The sequence below is a fragment of the Saccoglossus kowalevskii genome, chromosome 5 (genome assembly GCF_978046115.1).
Source record: "Saccoglossus kowalevskii chromosome 5, keSacKowa6.1, whole genome shotgun sequence".
Lineage (NCBI taxonomy): Eukaryota > Metazoa > Hemichordata > Enteropneusta > Harrimaniidae > Saccoglossus > Saccoglossus kowalevskii.
The window spans coordinates 24,677,052-24,698,675 of NC_140645.1; the positions used below are offsets into that span (position 1 = coordinate 24,677,052).

A 21,624-nucleotide genomic window follows, 5' to 3' on the forward strand; every position below is an offset into this window, starting at 1 on the left:
CTTGCTCCCTTGCTCTGTCCGACTGTGTGCGACCCGAGTCCACGTCGCGAGCTCAGTTTCTATTTACGAAATACCAAATATATTGATACTAATGGGCCCGGCAACGTTAAATTATAATGTGCCACAACGCCATTGAACAATCAATACGTCACTTCCTGAGTCCTATTCGTGAGGTCGTATCTGTGAGGTTCTATTCGTGAGGTATATAGCGTGCGCATACATCAATTGGGAGAATGTGACTGTTGCGTGGTCATAATTGTTATTTATATTTTTGCCAAGAATATGAAATAAATGTTGTCGGGTGACCTTAAAATATCGAAATTTTAAGCAAATGTTGGAATAAAACTAGGAAAAATGTTTTTTTAAATGAGAACCGTTTTGAAACGAAAAAAGTTTCTTACCTTGCCCAAATTCGTGTTTCGACTTTTGTGACATACCATTCTACCAAGGGCAAGGTATGAGTCAAAATTTCTGGTAACATCTGTTGTATGGCGACAACCAAATAGTCATTAGAATGAGCTCAAGAGCGTGGTCAATTACGCGCTAGGCGTATTTTAAAACCAAGCACACAACAAATATGAGTTCCAGTCAAAATGTATTATCACAACATTGTTACTGACAACTTATTTTAGCTTAAAACGGGGAAGTCGTCACCTGCGCATGTGTCAGGTGGCCATAGCGTATCATTGTTTACAAACACGCGTCTTCCCATGAGCCTTTGTGTTTTTAGCGTGTGTTGTTATCGTCGCTTGGAACTCAATTCCCGCGCATGCGCAGGTGACGACCCTCCCGCTTTAATTTTCTTACTAGTGTTGTACTTACCCGATCAATTCTGCCTACCTCCCTTGATACTAGCTGACTGTAACTTTCACTATATCAAGATAGCTGAGATTATTTGATTCAAAATGAACTCGAATCATACAGAAAAGCGATTGACTAATTTTACTTATGTACTAAAATGTTTTTCTGTACCATACATATTCCGCGTATGCCGCCATACATATGCCACTCACTCCGCCATATTTATATCGCATTCTCTGTCATACATATACCGCGAAAACTGCCGTATATATACCACCATCTCTGCCATACATGCTGCTGCACACATTTATATTATACTAAATTGATGAATATTATACTAGAATAAAGAAGAGCTCTGTTTCAGGAAAACCAAGACAAGGTCAGACTTGCCTCTCTTTATTACCACAGTAAAATTGTAATACTGAATTTCGCCGTCTATAAATTATGTACACAGAGCAGTGATCTATAGATGACTAATCGCGGCCACCTCGTGAGGATCGAGAATAATTAAGATTAAATATAGCATATCCCATAACGCGAGTCACTGCGCCCTCATCGATGGACTCAGATGATAGAATTATATGTGCATGAATCAATTGTGATCCTTCTGTAATTAATGTGAGTGCCATCCCTTCTTGTTTGCTTTTGTTGGTGTTTGTAAAAAGATAAGATTTAATAAAATATATTTAAATAAAAAAAGTCAATCTGATAAATATATTTCATGTCCATTTAAATTTGACATGCGTTACTTGATTTGTGCTCGTCGAATGGGACACATTTTGAATTTATACAAGTCTTATACGAGCCTTTCGTCTGTTTCTCTGAACCGGCTTTCTTCTTGTCTCGTCTTCTCGCGATATGCCAACATCTCGACCATTTTACATCGTGTCCACGGCTTTTTACGCACCCTGGCAGCTGTGGCACAAAACATTACAGCGCTCACGAGACTACAGATGGCAGCCAAGTAAAATATTATCTGGAAACTGCCTGTGCTGTCAAATATCCAACCTGTAAAGATAGAATAACTATTTAGGCACTGCTGCGTGTCAATGCACCGTTTCTATAAATTGCGCCCTCCTGTGACAAGGAAATTCTGTGATGTGAATATAGACGTCGTTCATGATCGCCTCCGTCACTAAGAAAAATATGAAAAAAAGTGTTGACATATATCCTAGATGATAAGCCACTACAAAACAAAATATAGAAGTCGATATGAGCACATTACTTTCACCCAACATCTGTTATTTTGACATAGCAGTAATACTTGGTCACTAGAGGGCGCAGGTTATTTGAAACGTGCATTGTTATTTGTAGGATAATACTAATACATGTTCATAGCGCTGCCTTTAAAAGAAAAAAAAGGTTTTCCCTTCTTCAAGTATTGAAAAAAGTTAGCCAACATCGTTCAGATGAAGCATGATGGCGAACAAACATTTTGTTGGTTTTCTGAATATTAAATAGAAATATATTTGAAAATCTAAAATGCAAACATGTAAAACAATGTTAGAGCATTACAGTCGTTGGAAAATACATTGTTTACACAAAATCTTAACGAGCGCTGCGGGATGTGACTATAAGTCTTTACTGTAAATAAACTATTCTCTGTGCAATGCAATATCGCACAATATGCGTGAAATCAAACGTCAAACAGGATAATGGCCATAGCATCGTAGTGGCATCAAAACATCGACACTCACGAATGTGGTTTATGTGTATATCTGTGGATCTAAACATACATATACCGCGTGGTATTCACTTCTGGTAAACGTTCCCGTTTCAGACTACGTCCAATGAGCGCTAGACAAAAAAAAAATCATTATACCTCCAGCTTGTGTTCCAATTATACCAGCAATTCCCATAGCAAGTAACGTAATCCCATTTCCACGTGAATAATTGGTGGCCCCCACAACGTCTTTCACGCCAACAAACAAGGCAGGAACGTAAATTCCATCACACGCTCCAAAAATTACACACGAAACAACCATTACTGGAAATAAAGATGTTAAGCCAATTGCAAGTTGTGTTGCTCCCATAATAAGCATAACTATTGGTAGCAGATAGATTGATCGAATATATCCCTTGTCGACGAACCAACCTTGTACCAGCCTAGTTGACAGACTCGCAATACCCATGGCTGTAACTAAGAAAGAGGCTTTCAGTGCTGCAGCTCCAGTATCAACAGCATGAGGTACAATTAGTGTCAGCGAAACAAAATAACTTATGTCCATGAACAAAGTAGCCATCATCAACAAGGCAAAATTATGATTGGTACACAACAATTGAAACCCCAGGCCTTTGATAATTGTCTTACAGCAACGGTCAGTTGAGACGTCGGTGTTTTGTTTTTCCTGGTCTTGGCAAGTTATATTGATGGGACGCATAATAAGTGCACATGCAAATGCATGGGAGTTGATCGCTGATAATATTAAGAACGCTCCCGACAAGCCATAGTTATCTACAAAAATCTGGGTCATTGGTGGAAACAGAAAGTATCCAAATCCAGATCCGGTGCAGGCAATTCCAGTTGCAAGAGCAAACTTTTTTTCAAAGTATCTTGCAAGCATCACTAAATTCGTGGCTATCAAGAATCCATGTCCAATTCCTGTAAATTAATAAAGAGTTGTTTATTTAGTAATCTATACCATAATGAGCAGGGGTTCTTACAAACGTACGTACTCCTATGTCAAGTGTCTTTATCAATCATGTTAGATTTTCAAATCACATTGTATTCAACAATATTTAATCTATTTCAATGTAGTTGAAATAACACCAACCTGTTAAGACACCGTATGATATACAAAGATGATAAATATTGAAAGCAAAGAAACTCAGAAACAATCCAATAGTTGATAAAGCAGAGCCAATAATCATTACAGGTCTTGTACCATATCTGTCGTTGAAATAGATCCCAATTGGACCTTTCAAGGTAATATATTAACAATGACATTACTTTCTCTTAAGGTAGAGATGCAGTTTACCTGACAGCTATTTTAATTAGTTAATTAGGAAACCAAGATGACCTCCCATGTCCACAAAACTATATATTTTCGAAAGCTTATTGTATGAATTTTAAAATTGTGTTAGTATTTTTCTTTATGGACACTGTAGTTTGAAATATGCACGAAAAAGTGTTTTTTGGTCAAAAATGTTTTTTTAAAAAAAATAGCTTCTAAACCATGCTTCTGTTTCCTGTCAAAGTTTGTTGATGGGTACATCTGTTTACTATGAAGAAATTGCCGTCTTGAAAACTGTCTACCAGTTGTCAATTTTGCAGGGCGGCAGCTCAAATTTCACTACTTCAAGTTTATGCATAAATTAACACCCAGGCTAGTTGTCTGTACGATTGTTGTAACACTGTTCAACCAAAAACAATGCCCCGAGGGCGTTTTGAAGATAAACACATTGTCAATCACTTGTGAAAATTTCAAAACAAAAGGTCAAAGCGTCTAGGAGCTATTTGTTTTAAAGTTCTGGGATGTGCACTAAAAAGAAGCTGAGATAATTGCAAATTTGCATAACAATTCATTCAGTAAGAACTTTGCTAATGCTCATAATTGAAATGGCTGTAACAGTTCCAAATTGAAATGTATTATCGTTTTGTTAAAAGTTAAATATAGTGCATATCATGGAGATTCCGTCATTTCTTTTTTTCACCATGTTTCTTTTTGATTATTTATGTACAGCCTTGCTAAATCTTGCTAAGCATTCAAAGGAGAGAATGTTTGCACCTGTTATTTTAAAATCGTTTTTTGAGTATGTTCCACTATTCACAATTCTACAAAAGTTTAACAGTCTATAGCCAAGACTGTTTGGATAATAAAAAGCAAAAAAAAAAAAAAATTCACTCCAAGTGCCCACGAACCTGCATCTTTACCTTAATTCTTTCTCTTAAATAATCATACTTCATCATATTTGAAATTGTTTGTGCACAACGTTGCTCTACTTCATTACTGTTTATGTAGAAGTTTTCAATTTAATACTAGTTTGATTGAAATTTTTTATTGTAACTATATATGATTTTTGTTTATCACAATATACCGAAATATGCTAATGCAATTCTAATTAAGCAATAAATACCGCTACCGCTACCGCTCGTGCATATATGTCATGAATTGTGTCTCGTGTATCTCGTGGTATACCCGCCTCCGGCGGTGGTTTATTGCTATTATATTATACCAACTTCATATTTGTAGCATTTTCGACACTTTCGGCCTTTTTACAAAATAAGAAAGAGTAGTTTCCGAGCGACGTGTAATGAGCATCAGATGAAATGAGCCCTGGAACTAGTATATAATCCCTTATCACACACTCGCGCTCTGTACACAGAAACGCACAGAACAGCAAATTGAGATAACATCACAATCAAAGGAAGTTTATTTCTACAACGCAAGAAACTAGCAAATAATTAGAAATTGAATAAACTGAACAAGCTCAATGCTAAATTTACCTATGAATAGCTGTGAATAAATTATCAGCAGAAATTACAGGCAGCGCGCACTGTGCGCCATTTTTGAAAACATGTCCTGTGAACTTATTATCGTTCTTGAATTTTCTATTTTGTGTTTGTTATGTTGACATTAATTGGTCCACTAAAGGTGCAGTTATAGAAAAAGCAGATGCTCCATGTGTTCTTTGATTGTTGGTATTAGAAATAGAAGCGGAGCTAGATTCTGCGGGAGTTGGTCCAGACGCAACTATGCCGGTGTTCTGTCATGAATTTGTTTTTGCGTATCTGTTAACCGACTTAATTAACTGATTATTAGCGAATTGCTGTGTTATGTCTGTCATCGTGTAGGCCTATTTGAAGTTTTGGACGGAACTTGGCTCAGTGATTTGGAACTAATTAACAAGATACCGTCGCTATTCTGACATCCGTAGTTATTAATGTAGTGAACGATTAATCAAAAGATATGACGTATTCAGTACTTGGTTTGATTGGCTTTATGATTGAAGTTTACGCCTTAGAGTCTTTTTACTGCTTTGTAATTGGTTAGAGTTTTGAAAATGAATAAAGAGAGTTTGAGTTGGTCTTGAGGAATACTCCACGACAGACGCAGCCTTGGGCGGTCGAGTCCAGTCTGAGTCCTGGAGAGACTTGGGGCGAGCCTTGACGCAGTCTTGGGCGAGTCTTGGTTCAGCCTTGTGAGAGTCTTGGGGACTTTTCCCCAGGGCGCTGTGTCTTATAGAGTGCTCCAAAAGATCGACTAAGACGAGAGCTGAAACGTATTTCGTTGTGTGTGTCTTATTTGACTGTAAAGTTAAAGTGACTTTCCCGATCCCGTACCTCAAGGGGACGAGATAGAGAGACGAGACGAGTTTCCCCGCTGACAGTGTGGAGAACCCCAGAGAGAGAGATTTTACCCCTGATAGTTCTGAGGGTACGGATGACGTTGTCGGAAGCACCCGCTTCGATCGCTACGGTCACTTCTCTATCAAAGGATTTGTTTTTATACCAAAAACTGCGAGACAGGATACTGGATATTCATGGACTCTGATTATTTGTGAGTTTGTTGGTGTAAGACCGAACACTAGCTTAGTTTATATGTGCCGTGAAATACATAATGTGTCTGCTTTCAACTCCTGCCGAATCTAACACAGCGCACGCAGTTGCCCTAACATAATGATTTTTATGAATACCAGACTGTGTCAGTGGATGTTACATTTACACGGGGCCCCTCAAACAACGCATTTTGCCATTTGGACAAATACATTTTGAAATGCTGCAACGCAACAATTTTCGTCAGGTAAATTTCATCAAAATTGGCAAAGCGTTTCTTTCTCTTCGTCTGGACGAATTCTCCGGTTTCTGCAAGAACATCTTGCTCTGACAGCTCCTGAACATGATACTCGGCCATGTCTATGTTGCAGACAACGAACACATGTCGCAAAAATAGCAGGCAAAAATTGTAGGTTTTTATATTACTGCCAAAATATAATATGTATATAATATCTTCATGCTATCAGTATTACCCCAAAATTTCCCTAATATTTATATACCCTTCCCTTTATTTGTTTACGAATTGAACTTGTATTCATATTATGGGGCCTTGTTCGGAATACCATAACTGTGCATTACGCTCTATTTAACCATGGCTTGCATAAATTAAAACAGTCTCCCAACCAATCACAATGATGCATTGATGGCAGTGATACACTGGTATAATATAATTATTTATACCTACATACAAAAAACATCAGACCAAAAAATATAGAGGTGACCAACACAATATCAACAGCAGCAGTGTGAGGCATAGATGATTGCTGTGAACTGATGATAACCCCAGCTAGAGAAAGGTTTCCAAATGTCAGCAGTCGGATCACTAGACTGCCTGCCACTACAAACCATCCCCAGCCACCATCAGGGGGACGGTCGAATGTCATGTTCTGTCTGTAATATAAAGAGGAAATAATATTCTATTTACTATATCTCTTACCAATGCGGGCTGAAAAAAAATATAATATTCATTTTTAATTTTTTTTTAATTCGTACTATTCTAACTTACAGTTGCATCGTAAGAGCATTCTTAAGTATTGCGAGAATTATAAAAAAAACACATATTCGGTAATTTGAATTTTTGCAAATATACAAAAAAAAATCTTTCAAATTCCACGACTTTTCAGCACATTTGAACACTAGTGAAACAACTTCCGTTTTATTTTTTGTAACTCTAATGAGTTCCGATATTCATTTATTATTTTCATTTATTACCAAACGCTTCAGCGTGGTATTAAGAGTTTGTTTTCAGGGGTGGGTGATACCAAGGTGGGAAATGGATGCACATATGGGGTTAATTCCTTGAATTGCAATATAGAGGGTTCAAGCTGAAATACAATATATAGTGTTTTCATGTTTCGTCTGATATTTCTGTGGTATTCTGCTGCTGTAAGTAATGCACGATTTGTTCCGAAATTCAGTATATTGTGTGTATTCCAGGGTTATTCGTTTTTTGCTGAAAACACCCCTATTTTTTTAGTGGCAGAGTCGAATAGTCTGACTCCCACTGGGAAATCTGCATTGTTGCTTGAATGTGAGTTAATTAAACACCTTTTCCAGACCGGCGAAAGAGTATACAACAGCCAATTTTAACAGCCTGTCACGTGATTTTAGTCTGAATGTCAACATGAAGAGGCTAGTCCATTTTACGCAGGAGTAATTGGGAGTAGAATATGTGAGGGATAGTATCAACAGAGATGTGTATAGTGAAAAGTAATATCTATCCTTCATTTGCATCTCTGAGCATTTCTGTTTTAGTATATTGGTTTGAAAATGTTGAACTTGCATGATTTGCAATGTGTTTTTTTAATGGGACTCCCCTATTGATCGAATCCCGGGTTTGAACGAGAACGGCACACCACGTGATTCGTTTGAATACAATGCTGATGGCAAACATGCCGTGTGACTGCAGTACTGCACTGACGGGATGACTTACTGGTACTGCATGCTACAACTTCGCTTGTGATGTTGCTTGTTAGCCATGGATTACATGAATCTTGATTACCAGTCAAATGTTGCTCATTTGACGTTGGTAATCTTTATTTGGAACTGAGTAACTTCCTGGTACTTCGTACTATGATAAAAATCAGTCAACATACATCAAGTTCTCTCAATCGTAGTATTCCATGTGATGTACACCTAATATGCCAAAAATGTTGCTGAACGATTTGAACTGAATAAAAATAGCAGACGAAAATTTGTTTACAAAATAAAAATACTTCGGTTGCCAATGAAAACCGGTAAAAAACAAGCAATATGTTTTCGGCTGTTATCATGGAAGGGACATGAACGTGAAGCTAACGTCTGTTTATAACTAAAACCGGGCACCTTATACGAGGTTCGCAAAATAACATGGCAGTCATTAGAAGTCACTTTATTTTATTGTTAGGACGTATTCAGCCGTTAAATGTATTATTTCCAACCGTTTTGCGATAGTATTTTCTAGATTGGAGGCAGCATTTACATTTTATTCAAAGTTCAAAGCTGCGTTGGGATTCCGTTGACAGTGGTAACAATGTCGGCGCCGGTGATCTCTTACCAGTGCGCAACGTAGCCACAATAAAAGGCATGATCATTTGGGCACTGCTATTACAAGACTTTGGCTGTTGCCATGGTAGCGGTGGGTCAGGATTGTTTTTCCAATTAGTGATGGTACGACCTGCCTGTCAAGTATGAACCGTGACAAAATCAGCCAAGCCAAAAAAAAATCACAGAAGAGTTAAAAAGCCATTCCTGCTGAACAGTTACTCTAACTTCGGGGTCAACTTTCTCATTAATGAAAACAGATATCAAAAATTCAAATAGTAACTTTTTGCCCACACTCAAGCCGAGTACTATGAGCTATGTCTTAGGTGTTGTATCACAGGGAGTTGGACAAACTTATGTATTTTAATAAATTATTGAATAATAAAATGCTATATAACTTTTCTTTTACCCCCCTCCCCTTCCTGGTATCTATTTCAAGTATTTTTGTCAGGTTCAAATCGCTCACCAGCATTTTTGGCATGTTAGATGTACATCACATAGAATACTAGGATTGGGAGAACTTAATGTTTGTTGACCACCTGGAATCTGAGTTTTATAAATCTTGAAGGGCTCTCGGAAGATCCACCCGCTGCCTGGACCCGCAGTGAAATCTCCGATTAATATGGAGCCGCAACCATCAACATCGATATACCATGAGGTTTCTGTTGGCGACGTTGCGGCGTTACTCAGTTCCAAATAAAGATTACCAACGCCAAATTAGCAAAATTTAACCGGTAACCAAGACTCAGTCCATCCACGACAAGCAAGCAACATCACAAACGAGGTTGTAGTGAGCAGCTAATGAGTCAGCGACGACCGATTTCAACGAAAGTCATTCCGTCAGTGGAGTACTGCAGTTGCACGGCATGTTTGCCAATGCACAGATCTGTGGAGGAACTTTTAACTTCAACATCAACCGTGTATCGTAGTCGCCCAGTTTAAGTTCTGGTTCTGTCGTGGTCCCAACTAAAGGGCGACAGTCGTCGTGTCGCGTCCTGTTCGATATGGGACTCATAGCGACGTATACAACGCGTGTAAAATACATTGTTTATTTACATGAAATTCGAACACGCGCTGCGCTACGACCACCGCGCTTAAACATCCACGAGTTATTTATTCGGACAATGACTTAAATTAGACGTCTGATTATTTTATTTTCACACGTACAGCGACACGCGTTCTACACTGACAAGCGTTGCTAGGTCGCAGCACTGTCTTGGAGCATATTAATGGGCAATTGGGTTCCCCGATCTAAATTTCTATCCCGGTTTGTTGCACGTTCTTTTTTTAATATGAAATAATCAAATATGGGACATGTGTATAATAACAGAACCCCACACCCTCCCCGTGGCTTCGCTCGTGAAAGTACGCAGCAGGATACACCGCATCACTCGTGAAAATAACTTCCATACGCAATGAAAGCCACGGGGAGGGTATCTGTCATAATACTTCATTATCACTGAAAACATTTTTCCCCTGAAATAAATTCCAGTGAATATGCCATTTCCCCCATACTCTATTGAGACACAGCGCAGTGAAAATTGGATTCACATGTAATGCTTGAAAACATGTCAGAAAAATAAATTAAGTGAAATTCTACGTGACTTCATAATAGTTGGAAATGAACACATTACACCCGACCCTACCACTCTATATACAATGTAAACTACACCCCAAAACATCCTTTCACCCACAGTTACTACCGTGTTTCACCAGTGTATTCTATTTGACGTCAGGAGAAATTGAAATAAACAAATTAATTATAATTTCAGCCTCTAGTTGACCACTGATTAAATAAACTACCTCGTCTTTATGTCAACTTGCAGTTATTCGTTGCCTACACCAGTGACTTCAAAATATATGTTTCAATCCCAGGAATTTCACTCGCTGTTAATTGCATGGGAGTGGCAGTCTTTAATGAATTTCTATTGTCATGTCAATTTCTTGCGATTACTCGAACATTAAGGCTAGCTGTAACCACATACCGCCTAGGTGCAGTAATTAAATCCTGGTGTAAGCACCATATGAACTATGAACAATGCATGTGAAGCCAGCTGTGGGGTATATTCAATCCTATAGATTTCTCATTGTTTGGTAACTATTTGCTGCAAATGCAACAAAAATCAATATAAAAAATATTACCCACACAGTATTCTACAGGTTACTTGTTTCTGTTGTTCTGAATTACTGTGGGCAACATTAATTTGAATGACAAATCTTTGTTTTTTTCTGACCCACTCCACAAATTGAGACTATCAATATTTCTCACATTAATCTGAAGATCCTAAAAATCCCACGTTTATCAAAGGGCAATTTTAATATCAAGAGATGATTTTTTCATTCACTGCGAAATCTTGCGTATTGTGTGAAAAGTGCAGGTGTCTGCCACAAAAATCAAGTATTTTTTTATTTTTTTTATTCACAGTTATAGTAAGTAGGGTTCTGTGGTTTCACACGCCCATTTTGCAAATGAACTATAGCCGTATAGTCACATACGAGTAGCAAAAAATATGATAGAAGATTCACCAGAACCCTTTATGTAAATACCTATAAATACGTATGCAGTGTCTACCATATACATGTATGACGCACCCTAAAACTAATGTATTATTTTGGATATAACTTTATAGTATTTCAAAGGGTGGCAGTCGTCGCGCTGCGCATGTGCGACATTTGGTTTGATAATCATTGATTATACCACAATCCAGGGCGCTTTCTAATGGAAATCACAAGTACGAGATTTGACCTCGGCACGACTTGCACTAATTACCGCCGGCGATGACTCCTTCGATACCTTCAAATCACCTAAAAAATACCTAATTAAAACTTAGTAACATCTCAATTTGTATTCGTCGATATACGCAACAGTCAAAGTCGCCATCTTTGTTAACATGTGACCCATATATCTCGCGCATGCGTGGCGCGACGACTGCGTCCCTTTAAAGTTCATGAAACGTTACATATGCATATACACGTAGCTACATGCCGAGCCTTTATTTTTCTACACAGATTTTTTTCTCGGCTTAGTCATACAATTTTGATTTGTAAACATTATATAAAAAGTTTAAGCACCCTGTTTTGAAATTCCTTTGTTCCGAAATCCAATGTAAATGGTTCTTGTATTGAGTGTTCGGACACTCAAGACACTCGGGAAGGTACTAGTATAGCGAACGTTGCAAATTTTTCGTGATCGCATTGCACGTAAAACATTTACATTACATGGTTCCGTTTGTAATGCAGTTAATCGCATATACATCCCATGTTACTATGGTAACGTGTATTTTTTTCATTTTCCCGCTAAGTACTCAATCAACATTTGCGTTATGATGCTATCAAATTGGCGAGGTCATTAGAGGTCAGCGGGGACGAGCGCTGCTGGGACTTTCGGGTAGTCCCGGATGTGTCACAGTGTGATAATCCCACGCACAGTGACATTCACATACTACATCTATGTTTCAGATACGTTGTATTTCTATTTACTGTAAAACCTCCCAACGGAAACTCTTCATACTTTTTTGTAACTAAAAATTCTCGAAATATTTTTTTTTATGTAGAAATTTGTCCAAACAAATTAGCGATTTGTCTCTAGCTGATTGAAAAAAATCGCGAGATTTTGTTAACTATTGTTTTTTACTATTTGACCTTGATCCATATATTTCCCTCACAGCTGATACAAAAATCTCGAGATTTTCTTTGGCTTTATAGTGAAGACATCTATTAGGCCTCAATTGAGCCTTCACATTTTCACTTCAATCGCTCATACTTTGTATGTTTTCTAAATAACAAAAGGAGTTTTACAAAGGACCCCACACACGAAAACGGCGACGCGATTAAAAAAAAAATCTTTCTTTGTATGTTATGTTAATGTTAAAGCGCGGTGGTCGTCGCGCAGCGCGTGTTCGAATTTCATGTAAATAAATAATGTATTTTACACGCGTTGTATACGTCGCTATGAGTCCCACATCAAACAGGACGCGGCACGACGACTGCCGCCCTTTAAGTTATATTTCATAATAAATGTAAGTTTTCTGACTTGTCTACCTTTTATGGCGCGCTCGTGACAGTTTTGAACACCCCAGATGATGTCAGCAGTGTATAATCAAATCAAATTGTCTAAGCAATACTAATTGTGTAATATTCAACTGTTTATCCTAACGTAACGCTTACTACGTATTATGTTTCATATGTTTGTTTTTTTCTTTTTTTACTGGTATTATATGGTTTCCATGCGCATCATGTGTTGGCTCACGCTAACATGTTAGAGTTTTATCAACGGAGCTTCCTGGCCGCAATCATTTCAATCCGAAACGCCTGTTGTTGCGTGGGATTCTCAGATAAACATGCAACAGGGGGTATGAGGGAGATCGGTATTGAGGAAGCGGTACTGGTTATATTTGAAAAAAATATGATGGATGCTGCAGAATCATGTCATACTGTAAAAATAAGAGTGAAAGTATAGAACGCAGAACATAGCTAAGCATCAAACACCAGTTTCGTCCGCGTGCGCTTTCAGTTTACATCGTCGTCGAATTGTCTAACAGTCTGCTTACTTGGAAACTGTGTTTTCGACTCTGCGCTTCTGTTGTCTGGCAACGGCCAAGAAGACAGTTCTCCACATCTCTAGATCATCGAGTGTTTCTGCATACAACATGTAAAACCAGCAGAAGGAGAGTCGTTGTTGTTGTTAAGGACTATGGCGTTTCTCCAGTCAGGGTTGGGGGCGATGTGTACAGATACCCAAAGAACAAGGTCTGGAAACAGAAGGTTTTCTGGGGGGGGGGGGGGTCTGGAGACCAACGTGCAAAGCTGGATTGCAGACGAAAAAGGGGCGCAGCCAACAATACACGTGATTTTAGAGGAGAAAATCCATGATAAATTATCTCGATTCATTCTCCCCTTTATATCCGACAACGGATTCTGGTGGTGAAGTGAGCAGCCTATCATAAGTGTTCAACTTTGACCAATCACAGTTCGGCCTCGTTTTGCCGCCTATATTTGAAACTTAGTTACATAGTTTACGTCTAAATGTGTTTCCTTTCACCTTCGCATAGAGGGTATAAATACCCATGATTTCTGTTACATTTCCGAGAAAGTTTGTTCTGTTAGAAGTTGACTGTTGCTAATACTTCCGCTCATGTTGCGCTATCAATCTTCTGCTCAGGGAAGCGATTGCGATTTTTTTTTTAAATGTTGAATCATATGTCAATATTATAATCAATTATTATACATCTGTCACTGTAACGCCATAAATTACAGCGTGTCGTAATTTATGGCGATATTTTACTGGGTATTTTCATCCTACCATGGTCCAAATTGACTGATAACAATTTCAGTTTTCGTTTGATTACAGGTGTAGCGCAGCATGAGAACCATGCCCAGAAAACGAAGCCAAGAGCAGTAACCTGTCGGATGCTGAAAGCCGTGTAGACCGACTCACCGGCGAGAAAAGTATACGACGCATGCGCGCAGGACGAGCAGCGATTGGAGGACGTCCCGAACTTTGGGACTGTCCGCACACAGTTGGAGCGCGTAGAATATGTCGTAATCCCAGGCGAGTGGCGGGTGGACGCCGGTATCTCAGCCACCAAGATTGGAGATCATTGTCTTTGCTAACAACAAGAATAACAGAAAACTTCGGGAGTGCAAAGTGCTGTGTTTTCATCGAGCTTTCTATTTGCCAGCTTCCTTTTTTTTGGCCGTCATGCTATTGTGCTAAAATAACAAGTGACAAGTTGAACAGAAAGCCTGATGAAAACACCAACAAAGACATCAAACCCAATCGGACCTTAGCCTCTGCTTTGGGAATAAAACAGGTCGTCGTGACATTATAGTATGTCGGCCCTCAAAAACAGTGACAAAAATGACACAAGAGACGGTATAGGCTTTTAAGTGTTGCCATTTTGAGCCAGGAATTGGGTCATTACATATCAGATACTCTGCATGGAAATGGAGCAAGCACACATTGTACTTGTAAAACGACTGTTATGTGCTTATTTCTGTAAAACACCCCGAATACACCACACCAACTTGTCACGTGCATTGTCACGATTATGTGCAAGACCAAGTTGATACACATACGACTTATATCTAGTATAAGATAAGATAAGATAAGATAATTCTTATTACAACCTTATAGAATGAATTACATATCTATTTTCGTTTATAAAATGTAATAAAAGTGTTAAAATAAACATATCAAGTTAGATACCTAAAATCTACTACAATACAGATACACGTAATAATGTAAAAAAAAGATATTAATGATTCATCAGGTGGTTTTGTCTAATGGTATTTGCTGTTTTTATAAATTTGATAAGCTCTGTTAGTAAATATTTGTTGTTTGTATTCAATATATGAATGAATTTTTCTTTGTTTGTACAGTGTTGAAAATTGTTGATTTTCTTTGAAAAATGTGATAACAACTCTCTTTCATCTGTGTAAAGTTTACATTTTGTGATGTAATGAATTTCATCCTCAGTAATGTATAAGTTCTTAGTTTTGAATCTGGTCTTTGATTATCTTGGTTCCATTTATAATTGTAATATTCATTCACTTTTTGTTTAAACTGGTCTTTCATAATTGTTTCTAAATTCTTAAAATCATACAGTTGTTTTATTTTATGCAGATTCATTAACCATGTGTCATTATATTTGTTTTGTTGTTGATCTTTTATAGCATCATATACTAGACTGATTGGGCCATTCTTAATAATATGTTGGTAGTATATGATTGCATTCAGTTGAATCTTTGCTAGTAATGGTAGTCGTCCAATTTCCATTCTACTACCAATGTTACTTGTTTTGTTATTAACATTTAATAAGCGTCTACAGAACATTAAATGGTGTTTTTCTGTACACGTTTTGTCCCAGTACTCTGGTCTGCCATTGATTCCCAACATTTCTGCAGCATGAGTTAAAATTAGTATCTGAATGCCCTCAAAATAATTTCAATTGTAAAAGCATGTTTTACTTGTTTGATGTTAATACTGGTTTGATTGCTGCATCAGCTTTTTTTGCTTTATCTACCAATCTTTCCATGGTCATGTTCATTGCCCCATTTGTATTAAATGTTACCCCTAGATATGTGAATTGGTTTGTTTTCTCAATCTCAATGTGTTTTGCCCAATTGAGAGTTCTGTATTTTTTGGTTTATGACCATTTTTAGTGAAAATCATAATTTTTGTTTTTCTCATATTCAACTGTAAACCCCATTGTTTTGTATATTCATAGTGTGTCTAATGACCTTTGTAAGTCTTCTTTGTTAATAGCTGTTAGAACAATATCATCAGCGAATAGAAGTGAAGAGATGTTTTGACTATTTAGGTTTGGACTATTCATTGTAGAGTTATCAAAGTTGGCTACCAAGTCGTTTATAAAAATGTTAAATAATATTGGGCTTAATGGACACCCTTGTTTGACTCCTTCTTGCATTTTAAAGCTCTGGGTCACTTTGTCATCTAATTTAATTTTGAATTGCATATTCATATACATATGTTTTAGGACTCGATATGCATCTCCACATATGTTGTTTTGTAATAATTTTATGAATAGTCCCTCTCTCCAAACTGTATCAAAACATTTTTTTAAGTCTATGAAGCAAGTGTAAAGCTTCTTGTTTTTTTATTGGTATTTTTTGATCAGTGTATGTAATGTCAGTATATGATCAGATGTTCTGTGATTGCGTCTAAAACCGGCTTGGTTTTTATGGATAATGTTGCTGGTTTCAAGATGTTGTGTTATACGTTCATTTAAAATTACTGCAAATTGTTTCCCAATTGTGTTACTTGTTGAAATGCCTCTATAATTGGCCGAATCATATTTGTCTTCTTTTTTATGTACTGGTGTGATTATATTTGTGTTCCAACAATCTGGATATTCTCCCCTTTGTAAAATGATATTAAAAATCTTTTGTAATGCTTCTGCTATTAATGGATGACTATGCTTTAGCATTTCAGATGGGATGCCATCAATTCCAACTGATTTTCTTGTTTTTATCTTTTTCAAAGCTTCATTGATTTCTTTAAGTGATATTTTAGCGTTCAACATATTATTTAGGAAATTCATATTTTCTAATTCCCTTAATTGTTTCTGTATTTCTGATTGTCTCTTTTCTGAGGTACTAGTATTTTGACTGATATTCTGGAAATGGTTTATTCAATCATTGTATGGTATATATTAAACTAAAAATAATATATTCTTTTGACGTAAAAATTCTCTGAACTCACCCAGGCCCACATGACTCATGAGCTGTCTGTTAGTCTGAGGCTGAGCTCATCGGATACAAGTACTATACTGGTACAGAGGGTGTAATCACTCACTCACACTCACATGCTCAGTCAGTCTCTCACTCCAGCACTCAAAAACTCGCTTCTACATGTTCTACCCACATATATACTTAGTACACGTACCTTGGAGCGCAGCCACGTGGCCCCCGTGTCGGACACGCGGGTTGTTCCATAGCTGGGGTAATTAATGTTATTCTTCAATTACTGGTGTAAAGAAAATCTCGAGATGTTTGCGTCGACTAAAAAGAAAAATATATATTAGCTATGAATAAAGTCTCCAGTTTTTTTGCATGACCGGATAACAAAATCTCGAAAAATCGCTAAATTTGTTTGGAAAATTTATTTCGAGAATTTTTAGTTACAAAGAAGTATGAAGAGTTTCCGTTGGGAGGGTTTATCGTAAATAGATGAAATACAACGTATCTGAAACATAGATGTAGAATGTGAATGTCATTGCGCGTGGGATTATCACACTTTGGCACATCCGGGACTGCCCGAAAGTCCCAGCAGCGCTCGTCCCCGATGACCTATAATGACCTCGCCAATTTGATTAACCACTTAGCGGGGAAATGAAAAAAAAAAAAACAAAAAAAAACAAACCATGACCCAATTGCAAAAAGAAGACACGTTATTCAATAGCAACATGAGATGTATATGCTATTATCTGGATCGTCCTTAACTGCATTATAAACGGAACCATGCAATGTGCCGGTAAATGTTTTACGTGCAATGCGGTCACAAATGACGCTTATTCACGAGAAATTTGCAACGTTCGTCATACCTCCCCAAGTGTCTTGAGTGCCGGATCACTCAATACAGGACCCATTTACATTGGATTTCGGAACACAGTGATTTCGGATCGGTCACCGATCGATCAAGGCAGCTATATAAATGTGCATTCAAGATCAACAATCAAAGGCTATATATCATGTAACTACCTTCTTAGGGCCCCTTGAAGTGCAGTACGTGTTGGTGTCTAAATAGTCATATACAAAAATAAATCAAAAATGCATTCTTATCATATTTAGCGTACTAGACACAAATTGATCAAATTACCTACCAGCTTAGTCTGTGTTTACTCACGGAGTCTAGCAAAACTTCAGAGTGCTGTGCAAGTAAATATCAAGCAATTCAGACCTTATTTCTAAAGAGCATCATATAACTAAATACAGAGGCGGCCATTTTGTACTTTATATTCAACAGCCTTGCAATCTGATATGTATGTGTCAATTAATGGGTGTTAGATTATAGAATATATATATATTTACAATTTTATAGATATAGAGATCTACTATTTAGTGAAACCAACGGATGATTCAGTCACCAGTCAGCCAATACCGCCAATTTGGTGTTTGTCGCTTGCGTGAACCTATGGAAGTACCTTCGTAGGAGAGGGAGGGGAGGCAAGGGGGAATAGCTGGTACAGGTTACAGGAAATAAAAAAATGCATTTTACATTTTTACAGGAAATAAAATGAAAAGTTCCATTTACAGTAAAAAAAATAGGTTTTTATACTTTATAGATTAGATTCATAATTACATTTTACAACATGTTTTATAATTTGTGTTTAAGAATCGAAATTGGAAATTGTGTACGAATTGCGTCATTTGAAAATGCTTTATACGCTTACAAAAAAAATATCTTTGTTCAAATTACGGACGAATACAATAGCTGATTACAGTTAACTACTCGCCCATGTTTATGAATTTAAGTTTTATTTTTATTTATTTAAATCACATTATTACGAAAACAAAAAGAATTGATTACAGCTCTTCATAGTAAACCCGACGTGCACCGACCCTAATCCTAATGCCAAGACACATGCGCCTACATTTCAGATACGAACATTGCCGCCAATTTGGTATTTCCTACTTGTGCTTTGTTTGCTCGTTTGTTTATTTCCACCATGAACAACTAACTAACAACATAATACAAAAATCCGAAAAAACGATGATGAGAAAATAAAATATAGCTCCAATATAGCTAATAAAATATTATATCCAATCAGATAATTAAGGTCTCAACAAGTATCTGAGGCATATTTTGATATCAACTTTCGTTAAATTAATTTACAGTTTTGTAAGTTGTAAAATTTTCTGGGGGAGGGGGACATTGTGTCGTTTTGGGGGTTTACTATTCTTTCATTGTTGTCTTTGTTCATTTCATTTTTATGCTTTGACGTTTTTCTGTTTATTTGTTTTATGTTTTTTATGGCAGCTCTGAGTGGACTTCCGTGTCTGAGCCCACTGGTTTTTCAAGCAAATTTAGTATACCATGGTGATATACACGGGGCTCATTTTGCACACTATCCCAATGTCTCGATGTTGACTGAAATTTACTAGTTGAATAGGAAAGCCAAAATGATCTTTGAATCTAGCGACCGTTAATCAAGTGAGATTCAAACCCTCAGCGTTGGTATTCGGTTTCTCATTTCCCAAATGTATCACACACGCTATAATATATGACCACAACCTTTTTTATCGTGATATTGTGAGTGTTGAATGATATGTTGTTCGAGTGTCACGCCACAAGGCCGGAGGAAGCCATAATCAGTTGGTCCGGCCATCCGTCGAGGGCCGTAGGCCCGATGCGTATGGCGACGTGGACAGAAGAACCACGGCTGCTAGGGGGTCGTGCAGAAGTGGTCCGGCCATAACCGGTATGGCCGGTACGGTTCCTACGGCCCTGCCCCATGACCCAGTTTCAACGAAGTCTGTGAACCAAGCATGACCCCGATTGAAGGTCTTATATTTTGTGACGTCATCAATTCAAATATGACACGTCTTCCAGAGTTTCGTACGGTTTATACAGACTTAAACTGTTGTACGAATGACACAGAATTGAAACTTGGTATAAATGTTCAACGATAGAAGTTCTACAACCTGACTGCAGTACAAAGTTGGTACTGCATCTTGCATGTGTCACATGTCCCAAAGTGGAGACATATCTTGGTAGCCTTTTGATTGTCTGGAGTTTAGCGGCAATGGGGTCAAATAGATTAGCCGAGTCGTGAAAATAAAGGTAAAAACATCGACGCAAACCAATATATTTCAATTATGGGAGTAACCCAATACTCCAGTACTATATTCGTGCGAGCCGTGGTTCCATGGCTTCACAAACGTGATTGCGTCACTGCATTAAGTAATCTGCTGTCAACATTAAAATCTGTCCATATGCTTATCGCTATGCTATGTGACATACCTGAAACTAACTGCAACATCTAATCTTATTTCTAAGTTCAATAAAATCCAGTTTCGTCTCAGCTCAAATCTATCGCTTCGATTCGTGGATGCATGATGCCGACACTTTGTTTTCCCAACAACCACGTGACTCTTCAATCAGTGGACAACTTTGAAATCTCCAGTTTCCAACCAGCCAAATATCAACATAGTTATTTGGTCTGGGAAATTTGTGTTTAGTTCGTGCAGATTGCTCCTTGCAAAAGTCGCAAATAAAGGTACTGAAGTGGGAAGAAAACGGAAGAGAGCAAAACACAACAGATGCCAGTCGACTCAGGATTCGTAAATCAGGCACATTTCTCACCCAATAAATACTGAATTTGTTTATTCTGACCAAAATAACATAATATAAGCAATGTAAATATTAGGACTGACGTTACAACAAATAATATATAATAAGAAGTATATTGACCTAAGAATAGCGGTTTTTTTATGCGAAGACGTGCAATAAAGCATATTATACATTGCACTATAGAGGGCGCCAATATAATTTAACTGATAAGTTTATTTTTTCATTCATAGATTATTCTTATTGTCATGATCTAACTTGCGGTGTGTTCCTAATAGTTTGATTCATACTTAATCTACCTATATTTATTAATCCCTTATTGTCGGTGATAAATAACATCTACAGTATGATTGTAAGCTGCACCACACAAAAAGCAAAACCATATACTTTATTGTTGGTATTAATAACATTAAAGCGCGGTGGTCGTCGCACAGCGCGTGTTCGAATTTCATGTAAACAAACTATGTATTTTGCACGTGTTTTTTTATGTCGCTATGAGTTCTATACAGAACAGAAGGCAACGCGACGACCACCGCCATTTAACGTCCATTTCTGTCGAATTAAGCTAATTAACGTGATATTTATTGTTTGAATGTTGTCAGTAATGGTTCCTGCAACACCTTGTATGTTTTTCTCTCTCTTGATGTCGCGCTTTCCATTTTGTTTTGAAACAAATTTCTCAGCCACCCATATGATTTCAAATGGACAACCTTTTATTTATATGCAATATAAACCATCAGTACCATTGTTGTGAATAACAATATGTTTACAAATGTTTAAACAAAATCTCTCCAAAATAAATCGAGTATAGGGTATCGATGGGAAAGTGGCAGTTGTGATCATCATTGGAAGCGATGATGTTGGAAAGGTGAGACACTTAAAATTCACCTACATCTTGCATCAATGTGCAGGTGGTATATTTATCCGTTTCTATTCTGTAGATTAATCATGAATTATTTCTATTGACATAATTTGAAAGTAAACACCAAGG

At 37.4% G+C, this 21,624-nt stretch overlaps 2 protein-coding genes across 3 annotated transcripts in view; one reads left to right on the plus strand and one right to left on the minus strand.

Annotated features, from left to right (window-relative positions):
* Window positions 1-21,624, plus strand: part of LOC102801736 (CMP-N-acetylneuraminate-poly-alpha-2,8-sialyltransferase-like) — a 256,075-nt gene that overhangs the window by 127,515 nt on the left and 106,936 nt on the right. The gene's annotated exons all lie outside the window — the stretch shown is intronic.
* On the minus strand, window positions 1,160-20,423 carry LOC100373026 (monocarboxylate transporter 11-like). Of its 2 annotated transcripts, none has more exons than XM_085499263.1 (6): window positions 20,307-20,423; window positions 17,229-17,344; window positions 6,984-7,189; window positions 3,576-3,719; window positions 2,624-3,403; window positions 1,160-1,809 (listed from the first exon to the last, which is right to left on the minus strand). In XM_085499263.1, the coding sequence occupies exons 2-6, from the start codon at window positions 17,276-17,278 to the stop codon at window positions 1,598-1,600; spliced, it is 1,392 nt and encodes a 463-aa protein (XP_085355389.1). In that variant the 5' UTR covers window positions 17,279-17,344; window positions 20,307-20,423; the 3' UTR covers window positions 1,160-1,597. The 2 variants fall into 2 exon arrangements, with proteins under 2 accessions (XP_085355389.1, XP_085355388.1); XM_085499262.1 differs by lacking the exon at window positions 20,307-20,423 and adding an exon at window positions 18,166-18,286.

What these genes read in the sequence shown, in the direction of transcription:
- LOC100373026 (XM_085499263.1), bottom strand. Translation starts at nt 17,278, where the DNA reads ATGGAACAACCCGCGTGTCCGACACGGGGGCCACGTGGCTGCGCTCCA. An exon ending in TGGTCTGATGTTTTTTGTAT is followed by an intron (nt 3,720 to 6,983) that starts GTAGGTATAAAT and finishes TTACCTTGAAAG; the next exon opens with GTCCAATTGGGATCTATTTC. An exon ending in AATTGGAACACAAGCTGGAG is followed by an intron (nt 1,810 to 2,623) that starts GTATAATGATTT and finishes CTATCTTTACAG; the next exon opens with GTTGGATATTTGACAGCACA.